The sequence below is a fragment of the Vipera berus genome, assembly GCF_964194415.1.
Source record: "Vipera berus genome assembly, chromosome: 6".
NCBI classification, from domain to species: domain Eukaryota; kingdom Metazoa; phylum Chordata; class Lepidosauria; order Squamata; family Viperidae; genus Vipera; species Vipera berus.
Window position 1 is genome coordinate 44,243,555 of NC_138208.1, and position 17,093 is coordinate 44,260,647.

At 39.0% G+C, this 17,093-nt stretch overlaps 1 protein-coding gene and 1 long non-coding RNA gene across 3 annotated transcripts in view; one reads left to right on the top strand and one right to left on the bottom strand.

The window, feature by feature from the left end:
* MDM1 (Mdm1 nuclear protein) overlaps positions 1-1,857 on the bottom strand; it is a 29,927-nt gene extending 28,070 nt beyond the window's left edge. The window contains exon 1 of the mRNA XM_081331061.1: positions 1,764-1,857. Coding sequence (XP_081187187.1) covers positions 1,764-1,781 — 18 coding nt within the window. The 5' untranslated portion in view covers positions 1,782-1,857. The remainder of the gene's footprint in view (positions 1-1,763) is intronic.
* Positions 1,858-4,744: 2,887 nt separating this feature from the next.
* LOC308670362 overlaps positions 4,745-17,093 on the top strand; it is a 33,086-nt gene continuing 20,737 nt past the window's right edge. For both annotated transcript variants that reach the window (XR_014027007.1, XR_014027008.1), the window contains exon 1: positions 4,745-4,847. This is a non-coding gene — a long non-coding RNA (uncharacterized lncRNA). The remainder of the gene's footprint in view (positions 4,848-17,093) is intronic.

Here is a 17,093-nt window from a genome sequence, read left to right on the forward strand (position 1 = left end):
CTCAACTTTTAAATATTTTATTCCAAAGCCATTCCAAACATATCAAACGTATTCCAGTATTGAAATATAGACTATTCCAACAGTGAAATTAAGGTTGGACACGTCTAGACGTCAGATCACTTCTTATAAAGTTGGAATGAACGTCTAATGAGGGTGAGAAACAATATTTGGATTCAATACAGATAACTCTCACCGACTGCCTTGTTTAGCAACAGTTTGAAGTCACCAGAGTGTTAAAAACACCCAGCTTTGCGACCAGTCCTTGCATTTACAACTGTCATATCCCACATTCATGTGATCATCATTTGGGCAGTTTGTAATCAGCATGCATTTATGACTATCAGTGTCCTGTAGTCATGTGATTACCATTTTGCATGCTTCCCAACAGGCAGGGAAGAAGCAGTTAATAGAAAACAGAGAAGCAAATCACAATCATGTTTTGCTTAATGACTATGATCTTGAGATGATCATTAAACATTGATTCCCTTACTGACCAAATGGGAAATGATATAAGTCTGTCAGAAGTCATATGATTTTTTGCTTAATAACCAAGTTGCTGGACCCAATTGCCATTGCTAAATGAGAACTACCTGTATGCTTCAAGGTTTTGTACACCTATTCTCATTGGTAAAATTGTACTGTGTAACAATAAATCTGAAACCTGCCTACCTTACACATGCTGTACCTGTAGCGCAAATAAAAATGGATCAATTATCAGCAGGAAAAAATAAATTAAAAGGCAAAAAATATATAATCTATGTGCAAGTGCCATGTAATTTATTGCTTGTGAAATAGTGTTAAAAATTAGCTAATATTCATATATATTTCTTTAAAAACCATTCAGCTTTTTTATTTCACACTTAAGTGGCTTTGTAAAAATATAGCTTTTGGCTGAAAACTGAATTATGTATTTTTTATCGTGTATCACTCACAATGGTTACACTCATCCTTATTTCCACAAACTTAGGACATCATGTCATACTCAATTCACCACCTCTCTTAACTCAAAGCAAAAGAATCCAAACAGCACTTCCCACGGCTCAACTCACTTCATCCCACAAATATCCAAGAGTTTTTCTGCTATATTCTTTTCTGAAATTCATTTCAGTAACACACTGGCATAGACCAAATCATGCCCAACATGCAAAGATAAGTATTCTAAATGATACAATTGAATTATGATACTATCCTTGTCTTTATCTACCGCTCCCACCTTTTCTTCTGGCAGGCTCCAATGATGTTAAATGTATTATAGACATTAGCCTAATAAGTGAACTTTTATTATTATACTCCAGTTCTTTCCATTTGAGCCCAAGCAGAGCAGACAATGGAACTTCCCGTCGTCGTACAGTTTTTAACACCGGAATAAGGATCCTGAATAAGGAGAGACCCAGCCTTAAGACTTACCACGGATCCTACTTTCCCATGCCAGCTCATTCCCGTTGGAAACCACATGCTACCTAACTCACTGCCTTCCTATCCTGGGACCCACTTAGGCTAGGCTTGACGAAGGGTTTGCGAGACAACCAGCAGCTGCCGACCCGAATTATTTCCTGATGAAGACAGAACAAACCCCCGAAGCGGCAACAATGGGCGCTTCTCTTGAAACGACCATAATACAACGGCCAGTACCAAGTATGCGCGGGGGGAGGAGAGGAGAGATAAAGAACGGAAGCCGAGCGTTTGTCTAGAGCTGCCTTAAAGCTTCTTAGGAAAAGAGGGGAGAGCCTCTCGCCGAGGACACGACGGCAGCGCCCTCTCACCTTCCAGCGTACAGGCATGACTCTTCGCCTGGCTGGAACTAGACGTGGACAGCGAAAACGTGCAAGTCTTCTAAGGCGAGAGAAAAGAAGGCGGTTGCGGTGGAAGCAGAGAAGGACGCAACAACTGTAAACAGAGGCGTTTCCTTGACAAAAAGCCCCGCGGCCTACTTGGCTCCGGCCTTAGGACGCCTGCGCGAGAAGTCACCAATCAGAGCCTGCGCGCGCGTTTGCCTTCGACGCCCTTCTGACTCTTCCCTTTCCAACTGCCGGCGGGCTTACTTGAGCGGGAGCGCTTTCTTTGCTAGCGGGGGAAGTCGCGCGTCCGAGGGGGGGAGGGAGGGGTTAATGTTGCTCTCTTCCCTCTTGGAGAGATCTCTATAATCGTTGTTGAATTCCTCCTTTGGGTGCTTGTAACTGCTGTAGGATAAGGTGGGTTTATGTTTATACGCAGATTCGTGTCCAAATAAACCATGGTGAATGGGATGACCTTTCGAGACTTACCCCTCCCCCCCCCCAGATTGTTGAAATAAAATGAGGCAGAGACGAGCATCACTCCGGGTGCCTTAATGTGTAATTAATACCGCTTCCCTTCCACTTTGCTTAGCCTTAATTCATGAAGCAAAGGAGGATTTGGAGAATTGGAAAGGAGGACGAATGGGGGCAATGCAGGACACTGCTTACCCGTATTTTTCGGACCATAAGACGCACTTTTTTTCCCCAAAGTGGGGGGGGGGGGAAACAAGGGTGCGTCTTATGCTCCGAAGGTGATCCGTATGGCCAGCCCCAACCTCCGCAAGTGAAAGCAAGGGAGATTGCAATTGGCTCCTGCAATCTCCCTGCGGCCCGGCTTTCTCTTGCAGAAGGCAGGCTGAAACGGAGCAAGGAATGCGAATCGCCCGATCTCGCGCTTCTGCGATCTCCTCTGCTCGGTTTCAGCTTCTCTTTGCTACAAGAGAAAGCAGGCTGAAACAAAGCAAGGGAGATTCCCTCGCTCCGTTTCAGCCTGCTTTGTCTTGTAGCAAAGAGAAACTGAAACCGAGCAGAGGAGATCGCAGAAGCGCGAGATCGGGCGATTCGCATTCCTTGCTCCGTTTCAGCCTGCCTTCTGCAAGAGAAAGCCGGGCCGCAGGGCTGCCTCCGTAGGTACTGCTCTAACGCGGAGAGGGAAGGACAAAGAGGGAGGGAAGGAAGAAAGAAGGAAAGAAGGAAGGGACAATGGGAGAGGGAGGGAGAGGGAGAAAGAGAATGAGAAAAATAGAGAGAAAGGGAGAGAGAGAGAAGGAGAAAGAAAGGGAGGGAAACAGGAAGAGGGAGAAATAGAGGGAAAGAGAAAAATAGAGAGAGAGAAAGGGAGAGAGAGACAAGGAGAAAGAAAGGGAGGGAAATAGAGGAAGAGGGAGAAATAGAGGGAAAGAGAAAAATAGAGAGGGAGAAAGAAAGGGAGGGAAACAGGGAGAGAGAGAAAGAGGGAGAAATAGAGGGAAAGAGAAAAATAGGGAAAGAAGGAAAGGGAGAGAGAAAGAAGGAGAGAAGAAAGAGGGAGAGAAAGAGAAGGAGAGAGAGAAATTAAATTAGTAACATGATTGTTAAGTGAATCTGGTTTCCCCACTAACTTTGCTTGTCAGAAGGTTGCAAAAGGCAATCACATGACCCTGGAACAATGTGACCATCATAAATATGAATCGATTGCCAAGCATCCGAATGTAAATCACATGACCATGGGGGTGCTGCAACGGTCATAAGTGTGAAAAATGGTCATAAGTCACTTTTTTCAGTGTTGTAACTTTGAACGGTCACTAAGTGAATCATTGTAAGTCGAGGACTACCTGTACTTTATCATTTTTTTCCTTTTTTGGGGGGGGGGTCAAGTTTTTGACACGTTGCTGGGTGACATTGCCTTGTCCTAAAAGTGGTACAATGGATGAAAAGGTTGAAAAGCCCTGTTTTAGTATACTGGTACTATTTGGTTCAGAATATTTTTTTTCTTGTTTTCCTGCTCTAAAAACTGGGTGCGTCTTATGGTCCGAAAAATACGGTAATTCTCTTGGCATCTGCAACAAACATTGCATTGAAAAACAAAAAATGTACTGCATAAAATCACTTTTTTCCAGAAAAAAATACTTATTGCAGAATTTTTACAATATATTTTTATTTTCAGGAACGTATGCTAACGATAGTAAAGAATTCGGAACAACATGCTATTGGTATAATGGGTCATGTGGTTTACAGACTACAGTGATCATAGATTTGAAGGGCACCTATTGAAAAAACGAGCTGAAATCAGGAAATAATGTAAATCTAGGCTGTGAGTCTCAATAGACAAGGAAAAGAAACACAATTTACAATGGCACGTGCATAAATGTTGTTACGACTACTGTTGTTAAAACAGTACAAAATAATACCAGACAATATTTATTTTAAGGCTATGTCTGCAGTGGGAAAATGTCCTCCTTTTGCTAAATATCTGATAACAGGTAGTCCTCCATTTACAACCATTTGTTTAGTTACCGAAGTTATAATGGCACTGGAAAAAGTGACTTATGATCAGTTTTCACACTTAAGACAGTTGTGACATCCCCATTCTAAGAGTTCTAAGATGGCGACGCCTGGAATGGCTGCGGCTGCATTGGCTCTTGAAGGCGAATAGTTTTGGGAGGGATAGTAAGGGCTATAGGCCACATGAGCAGGACGATTTTAATGTGTTTGAGCAACATGGTGGAACTAAGGTAACATACGACATACGACCGACAATCTTTGCTGGCCTGGCGAGTTTCTAGTTGTTTTAGAACTGTTGGTGAGACCGTTAAAAGTCGTCGGCGATTTGAATTTGTTCTACCAGCAGCAAGTTCTGACTGCTGGCCCAGTGATGGATTCTACTGCAAATCAGGGCTGTTTCCAGAGGAGGAGAGGACCTGGAGCTTATGGAGCGAAGGAACTGGATGAGGCTGTCGGCAGGCCCAGAGGAAGAGAGAAAGGCTTTTGGAGGAGTTGGTGGCGGCGGCAGCAGCGTGCTCCAGGGGTGAGAAGAAGCAAGGCCTCTTAAAGGAAAAGGTGGAAGAGTCAGGATCAGAAAAAGGAAAGAAGGTGAGGTTGTCAGAATACAAGAGAATTTGAGGGCTAATCCACATGGAGCCCCATTTCCATCTGTCCTGTTTGCCATCGTTCACTCCCTAGAGACTAAAATGGACAATGTGAAATTTGAGCGGGCCCCGAACAAGGAGTATATATCGGAAGTGGTGACCCTTTGAGAGCTGTATGCAACGAAATTTCATTTTGATGTATGCCAATTTGTGTACATTCAAAGTGACAATAAAGTTATCATCACCATCATGGTCACATGATAAAAATTCAGACTCTTAGCAACTGGGATGTATTTATGATTATTGTGGTGTCCCGGAGTCATGTGATCACTTTTTGCAACATTCTGACAAGGAAAGTCAATGGGAAGCCAGATTCACTTAACAACTGTGTAACTAACTTAACTGCAGTGATTCACTTAACAACTGTCAGAAGAATAATTTGAGATTCCAACTTGAGCCAGAGTTCTGCAAGAATAAATAATGAAATCCAGACAGCTGTGAAGAAAGGGGAAATGTTTATTCCCAAAAGCAAAGAGGTTTGCTTTGAGGGCAACTGCAGAAAATGGTACAAGGAGATTATAGGGGAGCTTGACCTGGGTGTGGAAGTGCGTATGTGCTGATTCTAGGATGACACTTCATGGGTGTGTGCAAGTATATAATGTTTATGTTTGTCAACATACGGTTCCGCTGGGAGACTTTTAATTAACTATTTGTGTTTATAGAACTTCTCCTTTGATTTGTGCATTAGGTCTAGGTAACTTATTTGGGACTTTGAATAAGTTTGAGTTAAAGATTTTCCCATTTGCTATTTTTACTTGATTAACTTAGTTTCAGCCTGACTGTCAGTTATCTAGTGGAGATGCTGATTCTCAGTCCATTGTGGATGCTCTTTTTTATATATAATATATTTTATTTTTTAACATGGTTGCCTTAATATTTGGTAAACTGTGTGTTGTCTGGGTTTACATTTAAAAAACATTTGCTAACAATTGGTTTCTATGATCTATAATCCACATAATAGTTGATTTCTTCTTCCCATAATGTTCTCTTTTACCAACTTTAATAAGTTAATACAATTCTTATTGTTTTGATAGATAACAATTGAATACAATTTTTTTCTAATATTTCTGCAAATAATATATTTCTTTTCTATCTAGTCATTCTGGTTTCCTTATCATAGATCCCATTTACAGTTCTTGTTTACATTTGTTTTTACCACAATATTCAAGACATTTTTACTGGTTAAGATTTTCTCAAAGTTAATTACATTTAGATATTTGATTCTATTTTTTCTCATGTAAACTATCCCATAACTTTTACCTTACTTAAGGAATAAATAAGACTAAAAAAGAGAAAAAACGAACAAGAGTAAAGAGGGATAAAAATATAGTATACTACTGAAAGTCCAAGTTTTCCCTAAGCTAATACATATTTATTTCCAAAATCTTTCCATTCTTTTTTACCATAATTAAGAATATATTTAATATTTAAATATTCCATTTAATAAATCTAGTCATTTGGTCTTTTAACTCTTTCAAAACATTTTTTTTCAATCCATTGTAATTTTCTTAAAATCAGTCACATTTAAATATCTAAAATATGTACTTATATATAAGCCATTCTAACTCTTTTATATTACTCATATCAAGAAATAAGATAATAAAAGAGAAGAAAGAGAGAGTACTATATTATTTGAGAGACTCCTTCCTCTTAAAGTAAAATTCATATCCAAAATCTTTCTATTACTTTAATCATATTCAAACAGGTGTTTCTTTTTTAAATATTCTCTCTGATAAGTCCCATCATCTATCTTCTTAATTTTCACTTTGGCCTTCTTCTTTTGCCCAATATCTTTAATCAATATATTCTGCTGAATCAAAGACTCTTTCCATATTCTTGTAGGTGTCACTGTAGATATAAAAAATAATTCAAGTACAATATCTTTGTAAGAGGCATTTGCTATTTCATGTTTGTTGAAAATATTTTTTTCTTTTTCTCTCTGTATCTCTTATCATTTTTTATCTCTCCAGTTCTGGTTGTGTTCCTGACATCTCTGCAATCCATTTTGACCAGTCTTTTTTCTTATCCTCAAATTTGTCTTGTGGTCTTAAAGTATAAGTTGCCTTTTCCAAAACCAATATTTCTTGAAAATGTTTTTCCACTTGGGTTAAATCATACTTCTTTGTTGTGTTAAGTTCCATCTTTGAGTCTCTATCCTCGAATTTGTGTTCAATTATCTGTTTTATCTGCTCCTTCTCTATTGTTATTTCCTGGGAATTTTTTGCTTTAAAGTTAAATTGGAGATGAATTTGTTTATGTTTTCAAAGTTATTTTGGATTTCTTTGTGGTTTGAAGTCATTGTTGTTTGAATTAGTTGAGAATCTCATATGTCTCTTGAAAGGTATTTATTTTTTCTTGATAAGTTCTTTCTGCAAGTCTCTGATTTTCCTTAGTGGTCAAGAATCGAGGTTTTCTTTTCTCTCCAAATAGCTTTAGAGCAGGGGTGTCAAACTGCCGGCCCACGGGCTGGACGCATCGCAACAAAACCGCGCCCACCCCATTGCTGGCAATGGGGAAAAAGCTCCGATACGTTGCACAACGTCACGTGACATCGCGAGTTTGACATGTCTGCTTTAGAGTCACAGTTTAGTAGATATTTATAATCCAAAAAGGTCTCCTGAAGTTTATAATCCTCTGTTTGTCTGCAACCCAAATTGTTTTCTTTTTTTGTCACAGCTGTTCTCTATTGTTATAGCTTTGAATGTCACAAGCACAGATTAGTTTTTTTCAGATTCTGCCAAGTCCTGTATAAAAGCCATAGCTGTCATAGTCTTTATCCACCACTAGATGTCAGCACCAGTTTATTTTTCAAATTATCAAAATAGAAAATTGCATTTAAAATGAGAATCTTAACCATTCAACAATTCCAAACTTATCCAAATTTAGGTTTTATATTCATTTCATTTCATTTCTGTATGTTTTGGTCCTTCATAAAAGGTTTAATTTGCAGCATCTGTTAGTAAAAGGGTGGGGCAAAAGTCCCCCTCCTTCACGTTCAGAGGTTTTTTGCTTCTTGGGAATTATTGTTTTCCCCAGGAAAGTTAATAAGTGGGATAGAGAAAATTGATGATCTTATCCAGATTCAAACACACAGTTTACAATCAGCTTAAAATAGTGCTTTTTAACTTCAGTTGCTTGTAGCTTTGGCTAGACTCTAAAGTTAGGCTGGTCTTTCTCCTGTTGGTTTCTGTAAGGCTTCTCCTGGGCCAATTGGGTCGAATGCTGTCTCTCCATAGTCCGTGGAACTTTGTTCCTTCTTTGCTGCACGGAGCCCCGAAATCTCTTGGCTGCTGTGCTACTGCGCAAGACCGGAAGTCCATTGTGGATTCTCTCTTAAAAAAATTTTTTTTTATTGAATAAACATTTAAAAACAGGTTGAACACAGTGTGACTTTTCTGGCTGTTATTTTACCATACATATTATATCATATATCTCCCTAGTCATTGATCTTTTATACCATTTACATATTGCATTTTATACTATTTACATATTTATATATTTACATACAAATTTATGTCTATTTACCACATAACTTCCATTTCCATTCTTTTTTTTATTGAAAAGTTTTTCAATACATTTTATCTTTAACAACCCCTCCCCATCCACCCCCTTCCCAGCCCTACCCAACCCTCTCCCCCTCCCCTTCCCCCCCGACTTCCCAGAGCTAAATACAAGGTATAAAAGTAAAAACAATCATAAACAGCCATATGCTAACGACAATAAACTATTAAATCTATTGCACTTTAGCTCTTATAGAGTGACTACAAGCAATACAAATATCACATCAATACTTATTCAAATGCTAAATGAAACTTTTTAGTCCCATATTTATTCTGGATATAATCAATCCATTTCTTCCACTCCGTAATATAACGTTGTTGCGAATGGTCTTTCAAATACGCCGAAATCTTTGCCATTTCCGCCAGGTTAGACACTTTTAAAGTCCATTCTTCTATAGTCGGCAGTTCCTCCTTCTTCCAATATTGACCTACTAAAAGTCTTGCTGCCATAATTAAGTTCAACATCAACTTAGTGTCCACAACAGTAGTATCAGTAATTATGCCCAGTAAAAACAATTGCGGACAAAACTTTATCCTTTTCTTAAATATCTTCTGCATGTTCAACTTCCATTTCCATTCTTATTTCATATTCTTTCTGATCTCTATCTTACACTCACTTTAGGGTTAGAAATCTACACTTTCTCTCTTCTAAACGAGCTTTCTTTGTTCTGACTTTTTCTCCTCAAGTCTAACCAATAATACATCTTATCCCAAACTTTGTAATACTCTGTTTCATCTTTGTCTTTAATTTCTAAGGTTAGTCTATCCATCTCTGCACATATCTAAAAAAATTTAATTAAATCACTCTCCACTGGGGTATTTCCATTTTTCCAGTTCTGGGCATATACCAACCTTGCTGCTGTTATGATATGCAACACTAGATATGTCTCTTCTTTGTTAAACTTCCCATCTATCATTCCCAGTAAAAACAATTCTGGTCTGAGATCTATCTTCAGTCCCAACATTTCCTCCAGCCAAGTCTTTATTACCCGCCAAAATTCTTTTGCTTTGGAACATGTCCACCACATATGATAAGTCCATTAATATTCAAAGATAGAATTTGGAGTTCTCCCATCATGTTTCTACTTATATCTAGTTTTTATACCACTCGTTATTCTAGTCTCCCTTGGTTCCTCTCTCAGCTCTTGTTTCATAGTTTACCATTTCCTCTCTCTTCTCGCTTCTCGTTTTTCCCTGTTGTCCCTCTTCTACTTTAGCCAACCTTGACTCCCTCACTTCTTCAACATCTTTCTCTAGTTCTTCTTCACTGCTAAAGTTTTGCTTATAAAACTCCTCCGCCTTATCTGGAGTATCTATTCTAATCTTCTTGTCCTGCCATGAAATCAGTATTCCCTCTGGAATCAACCATCGAAAATTAACATTATATCTAGTCAATTTCATTGTCAAGAAGTGGTAGGGTCTTCGTAGATCCCTAACTTTTTTCGGCACCTGCTTTAGGACAATCAGCTGTTTTCCCCTACGTTCTAATGGCTCATCTCTCACTCTGTGGAGAATCTCGTCCCTAATCAACTTTTTAACGAACCTAACATGAATCTCTTTAGGCAGGTTATGTCGTCTTGCGTAGTTTGTGTGGATCCGATAGACCTCATCCATTTCACTCAGCATTTGTTCTTTCCCTATTCCCATCATTTCCAATAAATCCTCTCCCCTTTCCTCTCTTATATTCTGAAACCGTAGATATCGGTCAGCTTTTTCAGATTCTAGGGCAATGACTGTTGCTTCTAGTTCTTTATTCACTCTGGTTAGCTTCTCATTTATTTCTTCTACTCTTTTTTCGATTTTTGACTCGATGGACTTGAGGTAGCTGAGGCAATCTGTGCCCCCTTCTTCAGAATAAGTTCAGAATACTCATCATTTTGAATAATTCTTTAAACCAATACACCCCTCCTTTTATTCCTTTACTATATCTCTCCACACTTCAATCAATAGAATAACCTACTTAGCTTAATTATACCTAAAATAACAATAGTAATAACAATACAAATAGCAATATAAGATAAGTAATTAATAGCAGTAGATAGGATATGTATAATTTTAAATATTAATTTCTGAACACAAATTCACTGTTTCTTAATTATAATAGCAATAATATATATAAGTACACAGCCTAAACTATATGAACCATGGCCACAATTAGATCTTATCTATTACTCCAAACAGTCTTTTGTATCCAAAGTCTATCGATAATCCCACAAAGAAGAAAAGAAAGACTTCCAAGGAGATGTGTCCAATGTCAATAAGTTCCAAGGAAAGGAGAAAAAGAAAAAAAGAAAAAATTCCTATTTTAGCCACTAGATGTCCCTCTTGCTTTTTAACTTCAGCTTCACACAGAGAATGCTCTGTCACTTTCAAAATGTCCGCCCAGTCTTCCAGATCACCTCTTTCTCTTTTCTACTGCCAATTCAATCTCATATAGTCCTCAAAGCTCTCCGGTATAGGTTCCCATCTTGTTATCGCTGTTCTTTCCCTGCTAGCACGTCTCTATCTCATTCCAAATTCAATTTTGGGACTTTTTTATTTTTTCAAAAAAAGACTTTCTCGCCGCATTCGCAGTGGGGGGATGGAAAAAAAACTCCCCCCTTATTTCCGTGGAATCCTCCTGACCTGTGCTACCCGGGGAAAATTTCCAAAGAACTCTTCCTTTCCAGTTTTCTCCCGTTCCTCCGTCAGAACCAATTCTTGGCCAGTTCCAGTCAGCTACTTCACCACCTGCGTTGTCCCTCCGTCAAGCCTCTATGTCGGCCATTGAAGGCCGTCTTCTTCCCCGCTTGGTCTGCCAGGCTCTTCCCTGCTGTCGTGCTATGGTCGCCACCTGGATTCGCACTGCAGGTCGTCCTTTCTTCTCGGCTCTCCTCCAAGGAACCGCGGCTCCGAAAAGCCAGCCCAAGTGGCTGGTAAAGCAGTTGTGTATTTCGGCGAGCCATTTAACACAACCGGTCAGCTTGACAGCTGGCCCCACCCCCCCATTGTGGATTCTCTTAATGTTTAAAAAAAGGGTGTCAAACTGCCAGCCCACAGGCCGGATGCATCATGCTGAAGCCACGGCCACCCCAGCTCCGACAATGGGGGAAATGTCACGATACATCATGACACGTCACAAGATTTCGGGAGTTTGACACCCATGATCTAGAATTTCTCTAGATGGGGTGTAATTTGTTTTGGGTGATCCTAAGTATTATTTTGCTGGCATGTGAAATTAAGATTATTGTATATTGGAATCTGACAACTGGATAATGTAAGAGGACGTTGCGAGTTTGACGCCCCTGGTTTAACGGAAGATGGAGACAATATAAAGAATAAAATATATTTTGATATAAAACTTCACACACAACTGTGACAAGAGAGGTCATAAAATGGAACAAAACTCAACTGGTTTAGCAACAGAAATTTTATCTTCAGTTGTCATAGGTTGATGAGTAACTACAACTCTTCTGAGAGGCAAATTCAAATATAGCTTGTATTTGTGCACTTATTTAAAGGTAGCAAGCTGTTTTATTTAAATACCTATTTTCAGTTTCATATTGCTCAGACCAAACTTCTTGTAGTTTATCTATACAAAATCATATGACATAAATGGTTGCCAAATGGTAGATATGTTCTTATGACACACTGTTGAAAGAAAAATCTTCATCAGGGTACACTCCAAGCTGGGAATAAACATGGAGACTGCTTTAGAAAGAAGATTGTAGTTTATTGAAGAGGATAAACAGACAGAAAGATGGCTCTGGAAAAAAACTGACCACATGTAGTAGGGAGTGGGCTTTTATACCTTCTGGTGCTCTTGAGGTTGTTTTCTGTTCCTATTTGAGGCTTTGTATTTCCTGTGTCATGTACTTTGACCTGAGTCTGAGTGTGCCCCTTTGGCATTGGTGGGTTAATCCTATTATGTCCTATCTTAGAGTTTGGGTGGGGTATGCAGATTTTAAGGGTCTTTGTCTTCCTAATCTCTTCAGTTTCTAGCTGGAAGGCTCCAACCTTTCTAAAAGGATTATTGAATTTGCATTTCTAAAAGCTGGCCTCTGCCTAGGGCAGGGGTGTCAAACTGCCAGCCCGTGGGTGGGACACATCACGTGGAAGCCACGCCCACCCCATTGCCGGCAATGGCAAAACAGTCCCAGTATGTCGTGCAACATCATGTGATGTCGCTAGTTTGACATGTCTGGCCTAAGGGCTGGGGCTGATTTCTGGGGGCTGGTTTCTCTCCTTTTTTAAGACCTCCATTATTCCTTTGGGGATATATATTCTGCCTTTTTAATATTTCCCAAAATATTTCTTTCTCTGGATTCTTCCCACAATACTAAACCTCAAGCTCTCCAACTACATTTTGGCTTAACATATTGTGGCAACCAACCCATGTCTTTAGTGTATGGTTCAGTTTGTAAATAGAGTCAGGAAATTGAATTGTGAAAATTCTGGTTAAATTAATCCTGGGAAAGAGTCCCGTGAACATAGCCTATTGTCTGATCCTCTTCATATTTCTTCACAAGTTTGCCCATTAGTTAAAGGGAACTTAAATCTAGGTATCAAAATCATAGGACTAAATTCCAACTAGGAACAAAAAATTGTTCCAAAGGAGTAAAATACATTTTAGTGAATTCTGCTGACTATTTCTTTCAGCATATTCTTTTAGAAGCCATAATCTCATTTTTAATAATGTCAAATTTACTATAAGTAATATTCTGTAGAGAAGAGCTATTGGTTGGCTGTATTTCAAATTACTTAGCAGATGTAAAACTGAGCAGAAAATAGCTGGTGTGCCACTTACTATGCTAATGATCACTTTTGGAAATTTGCAAAATAGCAGCTGTTCTTTAAGAATATATGTAATTTGTAGATGCAAGTATGCAATCATTGCTTTGGTCAGAGGCCCAGGTTATTAAATTGTATTATTGAACAGCGCTGCATGTTCTTTATGTAATGCCTCACAATGAATTTATATTTTTATTCTTTTGAAAAAATGGAATTTAAACAAAATAAAATGATCCAAGGTTACCAAAATACAGGTATGTGTATTAATAGATGTTAGTAGTATGCAGTTTTTGGTTTATGCATATGAAATCTTTGTAACAAAAGGGAAAAGGAAGGCTTGAGCCACTGTATGAAATAGAAAAATATTCTCAGTAGATTCAGTCAGTATTATTCTCCCTCTTCCAATTGGAAAAAAAATGCATTAATGATTTTAGGTGATGGCCCAGTGATGGCAAACCTTTTAGAGACCGAGTGCCCAAACTGCAACCCAAAGCCCACTTACGTATCATAGGGTGCCGAGTGGGCATGGTCCTTTGGGTGGGTGTGGCCAATTGGGTGAGCGTGGCTGCAGTGATAGCTGCACACTGGGTGGGACTAAAAAGTTCAATCAATCAATTCCAACTTTGCGAGAACTTTTTTTTCCCCATGAGAAGTTGGTTAATTGAACTTTTTTTTGGGGGGTACATGGTGGCAGAGGCCTAAAGGGAAAAGATTTTATAAAACCCAGCTGAAAGCCTAAGACTGGGGCAATGGCATGCGTGCCCACAGAAAGAGCTCTGCGTGCCCCCCCCCCTCCGTGACACCCGTGCCATAGGTTCGCCACCATGGTTCTAGCCTATAGTTACTCAATTTTGTCATTTTGTACAATACACTGAACCATAAACTAACCACTTAGCTGGGTTGGTACAAGTTCTGTGCTAAAATATATTTGGCTGCTAGTTCATTATTCATCTGAACAGTATATTATATCTTACACTGAGCCGCTCTGTCATTATCTTCTAAAAAGGTACCTTGCAAAGAAAATAAAACAAACGTACACAGCACGTGTAAAATTTATGTGCTCTTGCTTCCTTGTCAATGAAGATTGTCAGTCACTGAGGTAGAGTTGTCTGGAAGTTGAGTTATGGCAACTGGACTTTTTTTTTATTGGTTCGAAACATTCCACTGCCTATCCAAGTAGCTTCTGTGATTAAGAAATAAGACCACTTCACAGATTCACCAGGAAGGCCACACTTAACAACCCACCTATAGTAAAGGATTTAGGAGTTGGAACACTTACACCGTAACAACTCTCTGTTCATCTAATGAGCCTATCCATATTAGGTGAGAAATGAAACTTCCCTGGAAGATATACTGTATAGGGAGGGCCCCTAACTAACCTGTTCAGACTGAAGATGTTACTTGGCTAAGTAGCTAAACATTTTGAACCAACAAGAAAAAGTCCAGTTAACATGGCTCAACTTCCAGATGCCTCTGGAATAGGATAGGATAGGATAGGATAGGATAGGATAGGATAGGATAGGATAGGATAGGACAGGACAGGACAGGACAGGACAGGACAGGACAGGATAGGATAGGATAGGATAGGACAGAAGCTGGAAGTGACCATGGAGGTCTTCTAGTCCAGGGCTTTTCAGCCAGTGGTATGGGTACCACCTGTGGTAAATTGGCACCTAGCAGGTGGTACGAAACCATCCTAGAAAAGTGGTAGCGGGGGAGGGGAATGGGCTGAACCGGTGGCAGCACCGCACAAGCCTGAGCGAGAGACTGCTGGAGCTGCAGGGCTGTCGGGGCTCAGTGGAAGTGCCAGGATCAGCACCAGGCTCCAGCTGGAGCTCGGTGCTGATCCTGGCGCTTCTGCTGAGCCCAGAAGAAGTGCCGATCAGCTGGAATGTTGCAGCATCTCCAGGGTCTTGTGATTTACATTCAGATGCTTGGCAACTGATTCATATTTATGATGGTCACATTGTCCCAGGGTCATGTGAAGTGACCAAAACCTACTGCAACCACCCAGCAGAGGGGGGGGAAATAAAAACCAGAGACACACCCCCACCCCACTCCTGCTGCCAATCCTTAACAGAAATGCTCACAACAATGAAAACCTCGGACAGGAGGAAGAGCAGCACCGGGTGGGCAGGCAGGTGTCTTGGGGGGCACTTTTTCAGTGCCATTGTAACTTTGAACAGTCACTAAGCTAACTGTTGTAAGTTGAGGACTACCTATACTTCATCACTTTTTTTCCTTTTTTTTGGATCATCAAGTTTTTGACACCTTGCTAGACAACTGGTGGTACTTGGATGTTGCCATAGCCTAAAGTGGTACAATGGGTGAAAAAGTTGAAAAGCCCTGTTCTAGTCCAGCCCACTGCTCAAGCAGGAGATCCTATTTTTTGTAATATTTGTAGTTCAGGGTTGAACTATGGGGCTCTTGGTGCTCTCTGAGCTTAATTGCTTGTAGACATTTCATTACCAAGCTAGGTAACATCAGTGCTAGAAGAGAGTAGGGTTGGTTTCATATACTGATTTCTCCTATCTGTGTTGGTGGGAGTGGTCTTGGCAGTTCTTTGATTGGACTGTGATATACTGTTAGCTTGTTTGAAAATTCCTTGATTAGGGTATTGTTTGTTTCTTGATTGTTGATCTAATGTTAATATTGGTGTTAATCTCTGCTCCTTCGGGTGTTGATTGCTGGTAAACAAGTGATTTGGTCATTCTGTTTCATTTTCTGCTTTTTTATTGTCCTTCTCACCAGCAAGTAAACAATAGAAAGATTCTAGATTTTCATCCTTAGAATAATAAGAATTATGTTAAGAATAATTGGTTTATCATATTCAGTTACCGTACCTAGATTTCCATAATACATTATCCACAAACTAGCCAGTCATATTTTAGTCTTATTAAGCAAACTTAGACAGTGGATCTTTGATTAATGATTTACATAATATTTTGATATTTGTCTACTTAAAAATAAGCTCTGTTGATTTCAGTTGGATTTATACTTTTATACTGAACTTCAGCTTATTCAAATTTTAAAAATAAGCCTTATTAAGTTGTTCAGAGGAACCTATTTCTGAGAAAATATGTACTTGACTATAGCTGCCCTATTAAGTAATCTTTAGTAAAATGAAAGTCATAAGGTAAGTAAAATTATATATATTAAGCATCATGAAATAATTTATTAATGTTTATCTATATACTACTAAAATTTTCTTTCCCATAACTTTTAATTGGGTGAAACAGTGCACCAATAGGGCAAAACCTTTTGAACCAAGATATGTCAAATGGGCTAATATAAAGAATGCATCCAAAATCCAGGAGCCATGACTCCTGTGGAACTGAAATTTGGCAAATTTTATAACACATTTTATGACATAAAAATTATCATAAAACAATTTATAATACAAAATTAAACAATGAAACATTAAAACATTTCCCATGCTGATGTTTGGCTGTACTATATAGTTCAATATACCGGTAAGCTATTTATCTGAATGTATCCCACCTTTTCCAGTGAAGCTAGTATACTCGAAACTCTGTAATTGTTGAAGGAAATTAGCTAGGAAATAGCTCTAAAAGGATGATCCATTGGGTCATCAACTGTGTAGTTCCCTAATATAACTTTTTATAACTAGAAATATAACTTTATATAACAAGAAATATAACTTTATATAACTATAACTAAAGAGGTAAAAGTTGGCTAATGCTAGCATAGTCAACATATGCCTTACGGACTCGTAGCAATTGATGCTTTATTTCCTTACAAGGTGAAACTTTTGTTCGATAAACTTGCATTCCCTATTTTAAATTAAATATTTCATAATTTACCAATTTAATAGCAGCATCATGAAGAAACTATTAAGT